Source organism: Centroberyx gerrardi, chromosome 2, assembly GCF_048128805.1.
Source record: "Centroberyx gerrardi isolate f3 chromosome 2, fCenGer3.hap1.cur.20231027, whole genome shotgun sequence".
NCBI lineage: Eukaryota > Metazoa > Chordata > Actinopteri > Beryciformes > Berycidae > Centroberyx > Centroberyx gerrardi.
The window spans coordinates 15,978,238-15,991,583 of record NC_135998.1 but is presented as its reverse complement, the minus strand read 5'-3'; the positions used below and the strand labels follow the sequence as shown (position 1 = coordinate 15,991,583).

The 13,346-nt window shown below is 39.9% G+C and overlaps 3 protein-coding genes across 4 annotated transcripts; 2 read left to right on the top strand and 1 right to left on the bottom strand.

The window, feature by feature from the left end:
• Positions 1–269: 269 nt before the first annotated feature.
• gal3st1b (galactose-3-O-sulfotransferase 1b) lies at positions 270–3,376 on the top strand. The gene is made up of 3 exons (XM_071899555.2): positions 270–333; positions 455–597; positions 689–3,376. The coding sequence occupies exons 2-3, from the start codon at positions 476–478 to the stop codon at positions 1,839–1,841; spliced, it is 1,275 nt and encodes a 424-aa protein (XP_071755656.2). The 5' UTR covers positions 270–333; positions 455–475; the 3' UTR covers positions 1,842–3,376.
• Positions 3,377–5,425: 2,049 nt separating this feature from the next.
• On the bottom strand, positions 5,426–6,154 carry uqcr10 (ubiquinol-cytochrome c reductase, complex III subunit X). The gene is made up of 2 exons (XM_071899553.2): positions 5,982–6,154; positions 5,426–5,778 (listed from the first exon to the last, which is right to left on the bottom strand). The coding sequence occupies exons 1-2, from the start codon at positions 6,120–6,122 to the stop codon at positions 5,728–5,730; spliced, it is 192 nt and encodes a 63-aa protein (XP_071755654.1). The 5' UTR covers positions 6,123–6,154; the 3' UTR covers positions 5,426–5,727.
• Positions 6,155–6,477: 323 nt separating this feature from the next.
• Positions 6,478–9,538, top strand: zmat5 (zinc finger, matrin-type 5). Of its 2 annotated transcripts, none has more exons than XM_071899551.2 (6): positions 6,478–6,575; positions 7,672–7,849; positions 8,146–8,208; positions 8,308–8,388; positions 8,690–8,795; positions 8,903–9,538. In XM_071899551.2, the coding sequence occupies exons 2-6, from the start codon at positions 7,723–7,725 to the stop codon at positions 9,048–9,050; spliced, it is 525 nt and encodes a 174-aa protein (XP_071755652.1). In that variant the 5' UTR covers positions 6,478–6,575; positions 7,672–7,722; the 3' UTR covers positions 9,051–9,538. The 2 variants fall into 2 exon arrangements, with proteins under 2 accessions (XP_071755652.1, XP_071755653.1); XM_071899552.2 differs by having other exon boundaries at positions 6,531–6,584.
• The last annotated feature ends 3,808 nt before the right edge of the window (positions 9,539–13,346 follow it).

Here is a 13,346-nt window from a genome sequence, read left to right as displayed (position 1 = left end):
TATCATAAAGCATGTGTCTTTTATGGTCACTCCATTGTAGCTGCAGTCAGGGGTGACTGGCAGGTCTGTGTGTAAGAACTGTGGCAGGTGTTTGCATTGGGACATGAAGTTGTGCCAGAAAGACAAAGAACTCATATGAGAATACCCATAACAGCCACACAACAGAATTCAGACGGTCATGTCAATCAAAATCTTTTTTATTATTATTTTTATGACATTTTTGCTTTATTTGACAGGACAGTGGAGACACAGAGGAAAGTGGGGAGAGAGAGGGAGATGACATGCAACAAAGGTCCCATGCCGGATTTGAACCCAGGACGCCAGAGTTATACGGTACGCACCTTAGCCAACTGAACCACCAGGACGCCTGTCAACCAAAATTTTAAGCTTTTTTGGTCTTTTCTCTTTAACATTTTTCCTGTATACATGTATTCTCTCTAATTTGTCCTTTCAGGTTCCCCTTTGAATTTGAAATATGTTTGGTATTAAAGGAAGGAAGCCCAAATCAATAATAGGAGGGCTGGTTCTCTGGGCTTTATTGACCACCGTCATGCTGGTACTGTACAGCTTATCTAACCCAACTCAAGTTGAGAGTAGGTAAATATTTACAAAGAAAGCATTATTTTATTGAGATAAATCAAAGGAGTCTGAGTTTCAGTCTTTACTTACCCATATACTTTATTCACAGGGGCTCCCATGAACGCTCTTGTGCTCTTAGCATGTCAAAATCATGGCAGAAGAATTTGACCGTCCACTCTCAAGGCACAAAAACCAAGTCAGAAGAATGCTCTCCCAAGGTGAACATCATGTTCATGAAGACCCACAAAACTGCTAGCAGCACAATACTCAACATCCTCTTCCGATTTGGAGAAAAGCACAAGTTGAAGTTTGCCTTCCCTGATGGACGCAATGACTTTTTCTACCCATCACCTTTCCTGTGCTCCCAAGTCAAGGACTACCAGCCTGGAGACTGTTTCAACATTGTTTGTAACCATATGCGCTTTGCTGCTCAAGAGGTCGCCAAGCTTCTGCCTCCAGACGCTGTGTACATAACCATCTTACGTGACCCGGTGGAGCTCTTTGAGTCTTCCTTCCATTACTATCACCGAGCCGTTCCCCTCACATGGAGGATCAGTGGAGACGACAAACTGGCAGAGTTTCTGCACCGTCCTCGGGCCTTCTACACCCCAGAGGCTTACAATTCATTCTATCTGAAAAATCTGCTCTTTTTTGACTTTGGTTTTGACAATAACCTCGAGGCTGATGATCCCCGTGTTGTGAGCGATATTCATACCCTGTCTAAACATTTCCATCTGGTCCTCATAGCAGAATACTTCGAGGAGTCTCTTATCCTGCTCAAGGACACGCTCTGTTGGACCATGGAGGACCTGCTGTTTTTTAAGCTCAATGCACGCAAGGGCTCATCTGTGTCTCGACTGACTCCTGAGTTGAGAGCCAAAGCCTTAGAGTGGAACGCGGTGGACTGGAGACTCTATCAGCACTTTAATTCTACATTCTGGGCCAGAGTGGAGGCTTACGGGAAAAAAAGAATGAAACAGGAGGTAAGTGAGCTGAGGAAGAGGAACGCTGAAATGAAGGCCATCTGTATTGAGGGTGGGGACGCAGTCGAAGCCAGGATGATTCAGGATAGTAGCTTGCTGCCCTGGCAGCCAGTTGGAGAGTCTTCCATCCTGGGATACAACATGAAGAAAGATGTTGACCCCAAATTCAGAACACTCTGTCGAAAAATGCTCACACCTGAAATACAGTACTTATCAGACCTAGGGGTAAGCCTGTGGCTCACAAGATTATGGGGTTGGTTAAAAGATGCTATTTACTGAATATTGAGACATGCACTGAGAAATTTGAGACAGGATCTCTTCTAAGTTTGACTGGGATGAAAGAAATATTTCTGAGTAAATGTATACTGTAACATTACATTGTGTGTGTGCTTGAGTATGTGCGTGCATGTGTGTGTGACACTAACACACAACAAATCTGTCACTAACACTCCAACTCCAACTCTTTATCACAGTCTCTCCTTTTATTTTAGCATCCTTTGCACATTTTCATCCCCTGAATATGTCTTTAAGCAGATACATGAATTACTTTGATAGTGTTCAGTCACATTTGTTATCTGGATCGATGCTCATTAAAGACCGAATCAGCACTAAATCACGTTTTTTGATCTGTAAACATGGTGAATAGCAAATTTCAAATTAAGTCCTGCATCTGCTTCTAGGGGCAGAAAATCTCAAAATGCACTGCTCTATGTGCTGAAACTTTCAACTGTGTTTCACTTCTGGCCACACCTCAGTGAGTGATGTCAAGCCAGGTATTTCATTTTTGGCAGCATCAAATGCTGTACGATCAGAAAATTTTTAACGCTCCCAAGTAGAGATGGGTGATCCATTGAGAGAGTTGGAGTTGGAGACTGGCTGAAAACAGTGTGTTTATGCACTCTTTAAAATAGGTTGTATTGTGGCCCAATAATCCTCTTTTTATCCTTTTAAACACCTGTACCTCAATTAGCAATATTCTGCAAATGAGGCAAACTTCCCTGAACTTCTGTCTCTCTGGGAAGATTTATTGGCAAATCCTGAGCTAGACTGTCTAGAGGGTGACTGCCCAGTTTTCTTTTACTTGAGATGCTGTTGAGATACAAAATACTGCTCAATGCTCATATGCTCCTCTCACATTACTCAATATATTCTTTTGGAATTCATATATATGCAGATTATTCATGCAGTTCTTACTAGCATCAAATATGTTCAGGGTGGATATTTGTTTCCTGTTTATAATTGTTTATGGCTATGTTTTTTGTATGGCTATGTTTATAAAAGCCTATATTTATGGTTTTGGTAATGTTATGGTTACATAACATCTGGTTGTTGTTTGTTAAATACAGATTATCTGATCTTTGGTGCCAGGTGATGTCAACTTCAACACAACAGGTGCTTTACACAGATTTGGGTTTGGGGTTTAGTTACGCTTTAAGTGCTGGATGTCCCAAAATTTCCTAAATCTGAGATTGTTGTATTTGTTAATTGAAAGCCTTTTTATAATATTCATTTTTATGTAGTTTCATCCCTGTAGTAATTTTGTCCTTTTTTATTTTATTCTCATTTGTCCCTTTCCTCTGTTATGTATTCTTTTCTTGTATTTATTCATTTATCTTATTTTGTTTTGTAAAGCACTTTGCAACGGTTGTTTGGAAAAGTGCTATAGCTATAAATAAAGTTTATTGTTTGCGTGGCCATGCAAAAGTCATTTTACAAAATTTGTTTGCGTGAATGCATGCATGTAGAGACAGCCTAAATTAACCTACACTGTTTTACTGTATGCAGGTATAATAACGTGTGTATTGGACTTTTACATGAAGGATAATAAAATGTAAGGATGTGATCTTTGTCTTGTTAGTGCATCTATTTGCATTAGAGGGAGGAAAGTGGAAGAGGGGATCATGGTTTGAGAATGTGAGCAGTGCTTCAAATGTGTGTTACATCTCCAGTTGATGACAACAATCGAAATGATGTAAGGTGAGAACATGGCGTAAGGTTATGACATCACATTCAATAGTTTGTCTTTCAAAAACTCAATACCACTTTTTATTCATTTATGGGCAGAATGGTAGGCAAGAATGAAAGTTAGCTAGGTGACTTAACATTAGGTTAGGTGACGTATGTTAGCTAACTGACTGCCTGAAATGACTCAAATAGCAGTAATTAGCCTCATTAACAAGCTTGCCAAGGTCTGTCATTGCAATAAAGGAAGGTAAGTTTGAAGAAAAACAGCAAGAGGAACACACTTACCCCTCTCCCCTACCCATCTTAGGAAATTGATTCATGCCATCTTCACATAGGAAGAGATGGCCACACACATTTCTTTGTCACTGTAATATAAATTAGTTGGCCTTTTGTAGCATGGGCTATTTCCTGATAGGGCCGGGCCTAAATGAGTAGCACAGACCTACTGGTTGGATCATAAGGAATTAGCTGCCAGTCTGTAAGAAGTTTTAAGGCATGGCCTAGGACCATATTTAGGCAGGTAGTAGTGTTAAAAAAATGCCCTTCATACTGGTTATGCCCCTTTTAGCTTATAGCTCCTCAGGTGATCAGTTTTAGCAACATTCCATTAGAAACTCAATCTTGGTATTTCAATTTGAAAAGGTCGCCTAGGATAAAAAGGACAGGGGCCATCGCCCCCCTGCACCCCACCTGTGCATGACTATGTCTCTGAGCAGCTCCTTCTCATCAGCCAAACAGGTAGCTTTCTTCAATGTATCTTCGATGCAACGAATGTGCAATGTAATAAGCAATTAAGATTCTTGCTGGAGAGAAAGTTTATTCCTAAAATGCATGTTCATGTCCAGTGAAAACAGAGTTTAAAGTCGCTATTGATGCAAAGGTTGTATCGGTCTGCAAGCTTTTGAACACAAAACCTGCTGGCTGCTCCACCTGCTGGGCAAAATAGGATTCTTTCAAATCAGTGATAATATTACAAGGCTGACCCCATGTGAAACACATCATCCAAGGTGCTTTATCAAATTGCATTACTGTCATGTGAGCAAGCAACTGTTCATTATGAGTTGGTATTGACAGACTAGTTGTCTTATCATGGCTTGGAAACCTTGTTACCTTCTAATCCCTTTGAAGAAATACCCAAGCATTACTTAAGCACATAAAGAGGGGAAGAAGCATTTAAGTGACTTAACTACATGCAGTTATCCCGACACAAGGCCCTACACTTGTGGCATGCTAAAAAAGTTGTCATCATTGTCCAAACCTTTGAGCTACTGACCTATGAATAGGATGCAAGTATTCATCTTATATTTAGACACAGCTTGCAAACATGCAGTTAGCAAACCAGCCATCAGTATCATGATCAGTGTTGCTATAAAACAGAGGCCCTAAGTGGAAACATATCTGTATGTCTTTACCTATTATGAACAAAATTTCAGATAACATAATGTGTCTGTGATGTATGCTATGCTCTTCAATAGGCATTATGAGATATCACTTGAGAAAAAACATGGTAGAAAGAATATAATCAATGGGCATATTCAATACTTGTATTGGTACCAGGGTTGAGGTCAATTCAAGAATGAACTCAATTCCAATTCAAATGAGGAAGTGTAATTGTTATTTGAAAAAACCTACAGGAAACAGAACTGGAATTTAATTGGAATTTCAGAAAACTTAATTTAATTCAATTATATTCTGAAAGATTCCATGTTTTCTGTTTTTTTCTTACCACATCTGAGATTACACAGTGTTATAACTCCAGGAAGTGAATTGGAATTTACCATGCATTCTAAATTCAATGAATGAATGGCCCCAACATTGATTGGTGCAAAGACATGTAAGTATTGTTATGTATACATAATGTTTGTGCATCAACAAATCAAAACATTGTGAACGCTGTATGACATTTAACACATCTGTTTAATTTAACAAGCCATTTACAAGTTGTGAGGGAAAGGAAGGCATCACAAGCAATGACAAGGGAGAGGACGAGTTGACGAGTTGACAGGAACCATTACTCCATCTCCATGATGCTCTGACCAGTCTTTTAACTCCCACGGGGTTTCTGGTAGCCTGAAGCCAGCCTGGGCATGACTTTCAGAACATAGTCCATGTTGATTGTGATTCAGGTGTGGAATCCAAGAAGAATGGAACATGGAAGTGTGAGAATTACTTCGTTTCTGTCGCAACTTCGGGCCGCATCCTATTCCTCGTCTTTGTTCTCGTAATTGTGTTTGATGTGTTTCCAGAGTTTCTGTAATAAACCCAGAATTAAGAGTTACACAAAAGAACCATCTGATTCCAACATACAGCACTACACCGGTAAACGCAAACAGCACCCGCTATCACCCGCTAGCGAACAAGCTACGTTAGCTTAAGTGTTAGCTAACGCTGGTACGTCCTCTACTTACAAGGTCAGGGTAAAACGGGCAGTAAAACATCAAGGGACACACTTACCCCCCGATTCAGTTGCTCGAAAATAGCATCGCCCCCTTGGTCAAACATTCGTTCAAATAAGACTGCTCCAACCATAATGGTTACAGCGAAAGTAGACGTTCTCTTGAAGAGCAGATTATAGACAGACTTTGCCAGCGCCATGACGACGGTGCAGTGAGCTACGGAAGAGGTTGAGACAAGAGCGAAACCCTGCGCTCACTTCCGGCTTGGGCTGACCAGATCGCTCCTGTTTTGAATGCCAAATAATCGTGTTGTTTTTGTGAAATACTAATATTTTGTTGTACTGGTGCAGTAATTATTTCATGATAGGCTACCGATAACGTGTGGGTTGGCATTAAATTGTCGAATTAATTTAAAGAATGCATTTTACGTTTCTGAATTAGCACATATCTTCCGGGTTTGATTTTCCCACAAAATAATTCATGAACGCAACGCTGTGTACTTAGCAGCCAACTTGGAAGTCCCGGGTATCGGACTTTTTCACCAGCACTTGAACGCACAATAAGGAAACGGTAAAAAGGTCATTTCCTACTGAGTGTAGCGTCGCATTTCAAAGCAAATATCAACGAAGAGGACAGCAATATCTCGCCAATGGTCAGTTAGGTTGTACTTTTACCCCTAACACATACTGAATTTTGATGAATTATCAGTTAATGCATATGACTGAAATCAGTCCACCTTACTTAGTTGTCGTACCACTAACGTTAAACGTTCGATTTCAACAGGGTTAAGGTGGACTTAGCCAGCATAATATCACACTGACTAATAGTTGTGAATATTACGCTCGACGTTAGCCCGATGTATTTACCCCGCAACACACTGGCCGGTAAACTCAACATCGGTTCGTAAGCTTAAAAAAGTGATTCGCAAAGCCAAAGAAACGTTAAGGTTCTGTACATCTATAAACAGGATTGTAACACACGTTTTGCTCATTAAATCCACGTTACAACAACGAATAACTATCCATGCCTTCGGTTATCATTTTACATCTCCATTCATAGGTTTACAGATTAATTTTTTTACGTTCAGACTTTTGTCTGTTTGTATCCCTATTCTCAAAACACTAATCGAAATGTAAACAATGTTTTCTTTATTGTGAACCGGAAGCAATGCATTTGTATGTGGTTCCTACCTTGACAATTTCAAAATAAAAGTGGTTTCACCGATGCACTTCCTTTAATACACCATTAGAGGGCAGTACAAGTAGGCTACCACTTCGTCCTAGTGGTGGCGGTTGTTGTTGTTGTTGTTGTTGTTATTGTTGTTGTTCTTCTTGTTCTTGTTCTTGTTCTTGTCCTTCTTCAGTATTAGTTTTGGTGTTCTTGATAGTAAGGATCAGGCCTTTACATTAGGCAGATACTCTACTGTGGAGACTGTCGGTGGGGGTGGGGTGGGGTAATTCTGCTTGCTGCAGCAGTAGAAAGTAGGAATCAGCAGTTGTGGGGAAATCCCAGTCCAAAATCACAGGAATAACATTTGTCTATTTGTGGAAACTCTGGGGATTCCCTTTTGTAGGGAAGGAGCTTTGTGTTCATATCTAGCAGTGGATAACATGGCAAGGTCCATCCAGAATTTAGAGAAATACTGGAAATGATATCAGTAACAACTTCCAAAAATTAGCACTGTTATGAACTCTATATGTCAGAAACGTTACTTAACGACGGTCGTGTTGCTGTTCACTGTGTTTCAGACATTTGAAAGTTGACACCTTGCTGTGTGGCTTGAACACATGACCTGAGCCATGGGGAAGCGGTATTACTGTGACTACTGTGACCGGTCCTTTCAGGACAACATGCACAACAGGAAAAAACACCTGAATGGCGTTCAGCATCACAGAGCAAAAAAGGCCTGGTTTGATCACTTTAGAGGTAAGACTTGCAGTTCTTCTCAGACCTCAGAGATGTGGTTATAATCCAATTAAATGATATAAGATGATGTGCTAGTGTGATTTTTAGTAGTGATCCTGTACATTCCAATCGAAAATACCAAGCAAGTTGTAAGCCTATTTATTAGATCCAGATTAGAGATTTAAGCAAGCTTACACTCCAGCTTGCCATATTGGCTATTAAACTACTTACTTTAGAGCAGAAGGTGACATAAAGGGTCATGAGTAAAAATCTGTCTGTCTGTCTAACATGCTTACATTTTGCTCATCATGTTGCAGACTCTGCAGCCATTCTGTATGATGAGCAAGCCAAGAAACCCTGCAGGAAGTTTCTCCAAAAAGGTAGCACAGTCAAGTTCTACATTCTGTCATTGAAGAGGGAATGATATCAAATGACTATGTGTAATGATATATCTTTTTTTTCTGGTGTTCCTGTATTAGGAATTTGTGGTTTTGGCCCCAACTGCAGGTTTTCTCACATGTCCGAAGAGGATTTGACGAACCTAAAAATGCAGATTGAAGGTGAGCTGCCTGTAACCATAAGGTGGTGCTGTCTACCATGTGACTGAGGCTTCTCAAAGTTGTGATGCATCACATGGGATTGTGAGAGCAAGATACCACAGATCTAATAGATCATAATATTATAGTCATTGTAAATAATTTTCTCATCTGTAAAAGCATATTTCAAGTGTTTGATTGCACAAGAGAAGAGTGTAAATGTCCATGACAGATGCACAATGAGTTGTAATTGAATGCAATAGATATCAAGGTGACTGTTGAATAGCTCCATATTGTGAGGAGTAAGATTTATTTTTTCTTTCAGATGAACGACAGCACAGGGACGGCCGTTGGGGCAGAACCCCAGAGCGAAGCATAGAAGACTGGCTCACTAGACGGGAGAAGAAAAGAGTTGCCCTCGGTAGCAAAGGGTATGAATGTTCATTATGCTTTCAACACTTATTCATACGTGGTTTGCATGGCTAATGGTTATTCCTATTGATCTAGAATTCAACTCGTCAATTCTTTATTTCTACAGAGTTCAGAAAGATAAGGAAGACGATGAAGGAAGCCAAACGGAAAGTGACATTCCTCTACAGCTCCTCTCCATTCCCAACCTGCCACCCTCACTGCTGCCCCCTCCCCCGGACGGGTGGAAAGTCAGACTGAACACTGAATGGGGTTGAAGGATATTCACTATCCCATTCAGATCATTATATTGCATCGAAAGAGGAATATCACATAATACCATTTTCCTTAAGAAATGTTAATGTGACATACATGTTTTAAGTGGCCAGATTTGTCAATTTAACACTTTCATTTAATACCAGAACCTGATTGTTGCAATTTCTCATTTTTAAGAATAAAAACTTTAAAATAATCTTTTTCTGCATTCTAGTAGAGTTTGTTTTTGCAGGTGATGTTTGTTTGATGTAGAAGCACTATTGGTTCCATTTTTACTAACTAAAATTGCTTGTGCAAAAATCTACATGAGTTAAAGTAAAAAGTAGCTGATCGGAAACAAGAGTTACTTAAAATGGCCACGAGCTGTGGGATGTAGAGCGTGAGCATTAACTCCTCCCATAGCTGTGTTGTCAACTTTGATAATAGTTTACTCTGTATAAATGCACTGTCGCATTATAAATGCACTGCTTATTATTTGAGCTGTAATTTAAAAAAAAACAAAAAAAAAACACTCTAAATGCCCCTCATTATTCAATAATGTTCTTGCACTTGCATTACATTGATGTTTCTTGATCAGCTCTACAACTAGATAGCAAGGTTAGCAAGCTAGTTAAACAACAAATGCAAACCAATAACACTGTAGCTGGATGAATGTCTTCTGGTTAATGTTAACTAAGCCACCATCATGGATGAATTTGAGCATTAGTTTTACAGTTACATCCACATGCTTGCGTAAGATGCAATTGCAGTTTCAATTTATGATTGCCCTGGTTCTGATGCAATGTCATGGAGAGCCCACAAAATTTGTGGTGTAAGTACTCTATATGTAAAAATGTAGTGAAGTGTAAGTCAAAGTTCATCACTTGCTCACTCAATCTTCTAAAGAGTAGGCCTACTGCAATCTTGTTGGGGAAATGAGGTTGACTCCACTGTCTCCTGTACATTTTAATTATAAATCAAATGGTTTCTTCTATTAAAATGCCATACCTGATAACAGTGATTAACTTAAAAATAATTAGAGTTATTAGCTTATAACAGTTAATAGACATTACAAGTTTTATCTTAAGTTATGTATTTCTCAAGAAATCAAAATTGTGCAACAATTTCACAAATTACAGCTTCTCCACTGACACTGGTCCATTTTTTGAAGCTCATCACACAAAAACTTGAAGTGAAAAATGTTCAAAATTGTCTGAATATGCCACATAGAAAATGGGGAAGGATAGTTGCATCTTGAAGTCACTGAAAATGGATAATGTAATTTAACTTGAAAAATGTGTTACCTTGCCTGACTGTTGCATCATTACTCGGAATGACTGACATACCATAAGATTTATTTTAGGTATTTCTGCTTTATTAGAGAGTAACAGTGGAGGGAGACACGAAAGACGGGATGACATGCAGCAAAGGCCCCGGGCCGGATTCGAGCCATACCATATGAATGAATGAACATTTAAAAAACCCCACGTAATTCATGATAACCTGCGACCTATTTGGCTCTGCGAAACCAAATACAAAATCTACATTTACCAAATCCGGGACATCACATGAAAGTCCGCTGCCCTACCAAATGAGATGAAGCACCAGTGTGGCTACCTGAGAAAAGTACAGGTGTAGCTCTGTATCCCGTTGTTGTACATTCACTATGGGGTTTGTTGGAATTTTTGGACCGACCAACCCTACTGACCGACACAGCGACTTATACTAGCCGGTTGCAGCTAAAAACGTCTTGCACATTAAACTTGTCTGACACACACAGACAATAATGTAATTAATTATTGACATGAAGTCAATATCAAGTCAGTAATATTTTGGACACAGATGCTGAAAGATGAAAAGATGAAAAGATGAACTTCAAAGTATCCCAGCTAGAGTTGAGATCTCCACATATTATGAGTAGAGTTGGATATTTGAGTTACCCCATTGCATTGAATCTTTCCCAGTCTGGGCTGCATAGTTTTCATCTTTGATTGATGGATCACATTGGCTTTGAAATATTGACTGCTTGCACATGGGAAATGTAGTAAAAGATGACATCAGATGTACTGTAATGACAGTTTGTCTTATGCAGCTCACTTCAGCGTCATTCTCCACCAGCTGAAGAACATGGCCAACAAAGGGTTAGCCATGTTATTTTACAACAACAAATTTCCAGACTAAATCTTGTGTGTTGTTTTGTGGGCTGCAATGTTGAGTTTGATTATGTGGAGGTGGTTGTGGATCCTTGATTGGACTTTTCTGGGCTGTAAAAGCAGGACAACTTTCTGTGCCTTACATTCCCTGGGGTATGCAGTGTAGCCTGATGTATTTTCATATAGTTCCTTAAACAAATGGCAACTGACTTAGCCACGCATCAACATATCTGGACACATCTTAAGATATCCAGAAGCACAAAACAGCCAGATGTGTGTTCTCCTGTAGTGCACAGCAGAGATCCTTTGGAGTCTGGATATCTCTTCCCTTTTCGACAATGTCATCAGCAGCACGTTTGATTGCTCCACCGACTCTATCAGGAGCGCCTTTACAATGGGACTTCACTGAGCAGTTTCACTGATAAAATTGAGTGGTTACAGAGGTATTTTCCTCCCTGACCTTCTGCAGAACTGTCCCCTTCTTCATGGCAGAGGCTATCCAAAATAGTAGCATATGGTAGCCTGAACCTCAGTTCTTTCAACCATAGTTTTCTGAAAAGTTGATTTGAACAGCTACCTCAGTGTTCCCTCCATGTTTGTCACCGTCTAATTCACAAAATTTCTGAACTCCTTTTCACTATTTGGTGTGCACTCTTGTTCCCACTGCTGCCATGTAGTTGTAGTTCATGTTTCATCGTCAGTTAGGGCGTTAGAAGCTCTGATATCCTTGATGATCTCAGGAAATCACTCTGGTTTAATTTGTTTGCAAGGTGCTTGACATTCTCATGGTCTGTGTTGGGGATTGAACTTTTTGGGCTTTTGTTTGAAGCCACTTTTGGTCAAATGCCAGTGCAGCGACGCCGTACATAGATGTGAGACATTTTGACTCGCAGTTGATGGTCAGATGCCATTGGTGTTTTGACTGATGGGCAAATCACAGGAATTTTCCATCCCACAGGACGCGTGGTTCTATGGCTGCAGCTGGCTGATAGGAGAGACCTTATCAGCAGGTCAGAGGGGAATATAAGGAGGACAGTTTCACAGTGTTACAGCTTTTTCCTCTCTCCCTCAAGATCTTGAGAGCTTTTCTTTAATAAATTCCATAAATCACAGTTACTGTCCAGTCTGCTTCTGGACGAAAAAAACCAAAACAAAACAAAAACCCTGGGTATTCAGTCCCCAACAGTGTATATAAGCACAAGTGTTCTGATCAGTTGTTTAAGGTTTTGTCATGGTCTAGTGATATTGTCTTCCCCACCTCTTCACCTTACTACCGCTTATGAATTTTCTTCAAAGGTTTTAGATGGACTCTTACTTGTACTCTCTCTTTTCCCTTTGTTAGTGTTTTTTTTGCCTGGAAACAGTCGGCTGTTCTCATCTCTCACACAAATTGAACAGCCTTTGTTTTCTTCTCTGCAGCCAGTTTATTTTCCTCGTTTGACTTGTACTTTCACTTACAGTGCTTTTTCTGGTTAGACCAGCATCTCTGTTTTGCTGGCATTGAGGAGCAGGAAGTTTAGGGACGTCCATCGTTTGACTTTGGATAAGCACCGTCTCTAAATTTAGGATTTGTGAGCGGGCAACTCACACACGAGACGAACAAAAAGTGAAGGCGTCATTTGCATCATTTGACTGATCTACAGATCACTTACCATCCAACATACCAAGCCTATCCCGTTTAATTCCAGATAACTGTATCTAAATAACTGTTTACTGATTACTGACTCCTTTCCAGCCGGCTCAAATTGCCCCGGCCCATAGTCAGATAACTAAAACAAAAGAATAGAAACAACAACAGTAAACAACATTAAACGGATTTGCACAATTCATATTACCCTGGCCCCAAATGACTCGCTTCTGTGCTGTTCTTTTTGTTATCAGAAATATGTAAAATTAGATGTACTAGGATATAACATGAACATGGATGCAATGCCACCCACAGACTGGCACATTATCTATACTCACCAGTTTGAATCGACTCGACACGCTCCACTGACAATTGACAACGATGATTAATTAATATAACCGTCAACAGGCCGTGGTATATTGAAATTAAATCACAGGTAAGCTGTGTTGTCTGCCCAACAGAGAGAGAAACAGAGAGACAGAGAGAGAGAGAGAGAGAGAGAGAGAGAATATACTGTAGATAGTGCAGATAGTCAACTT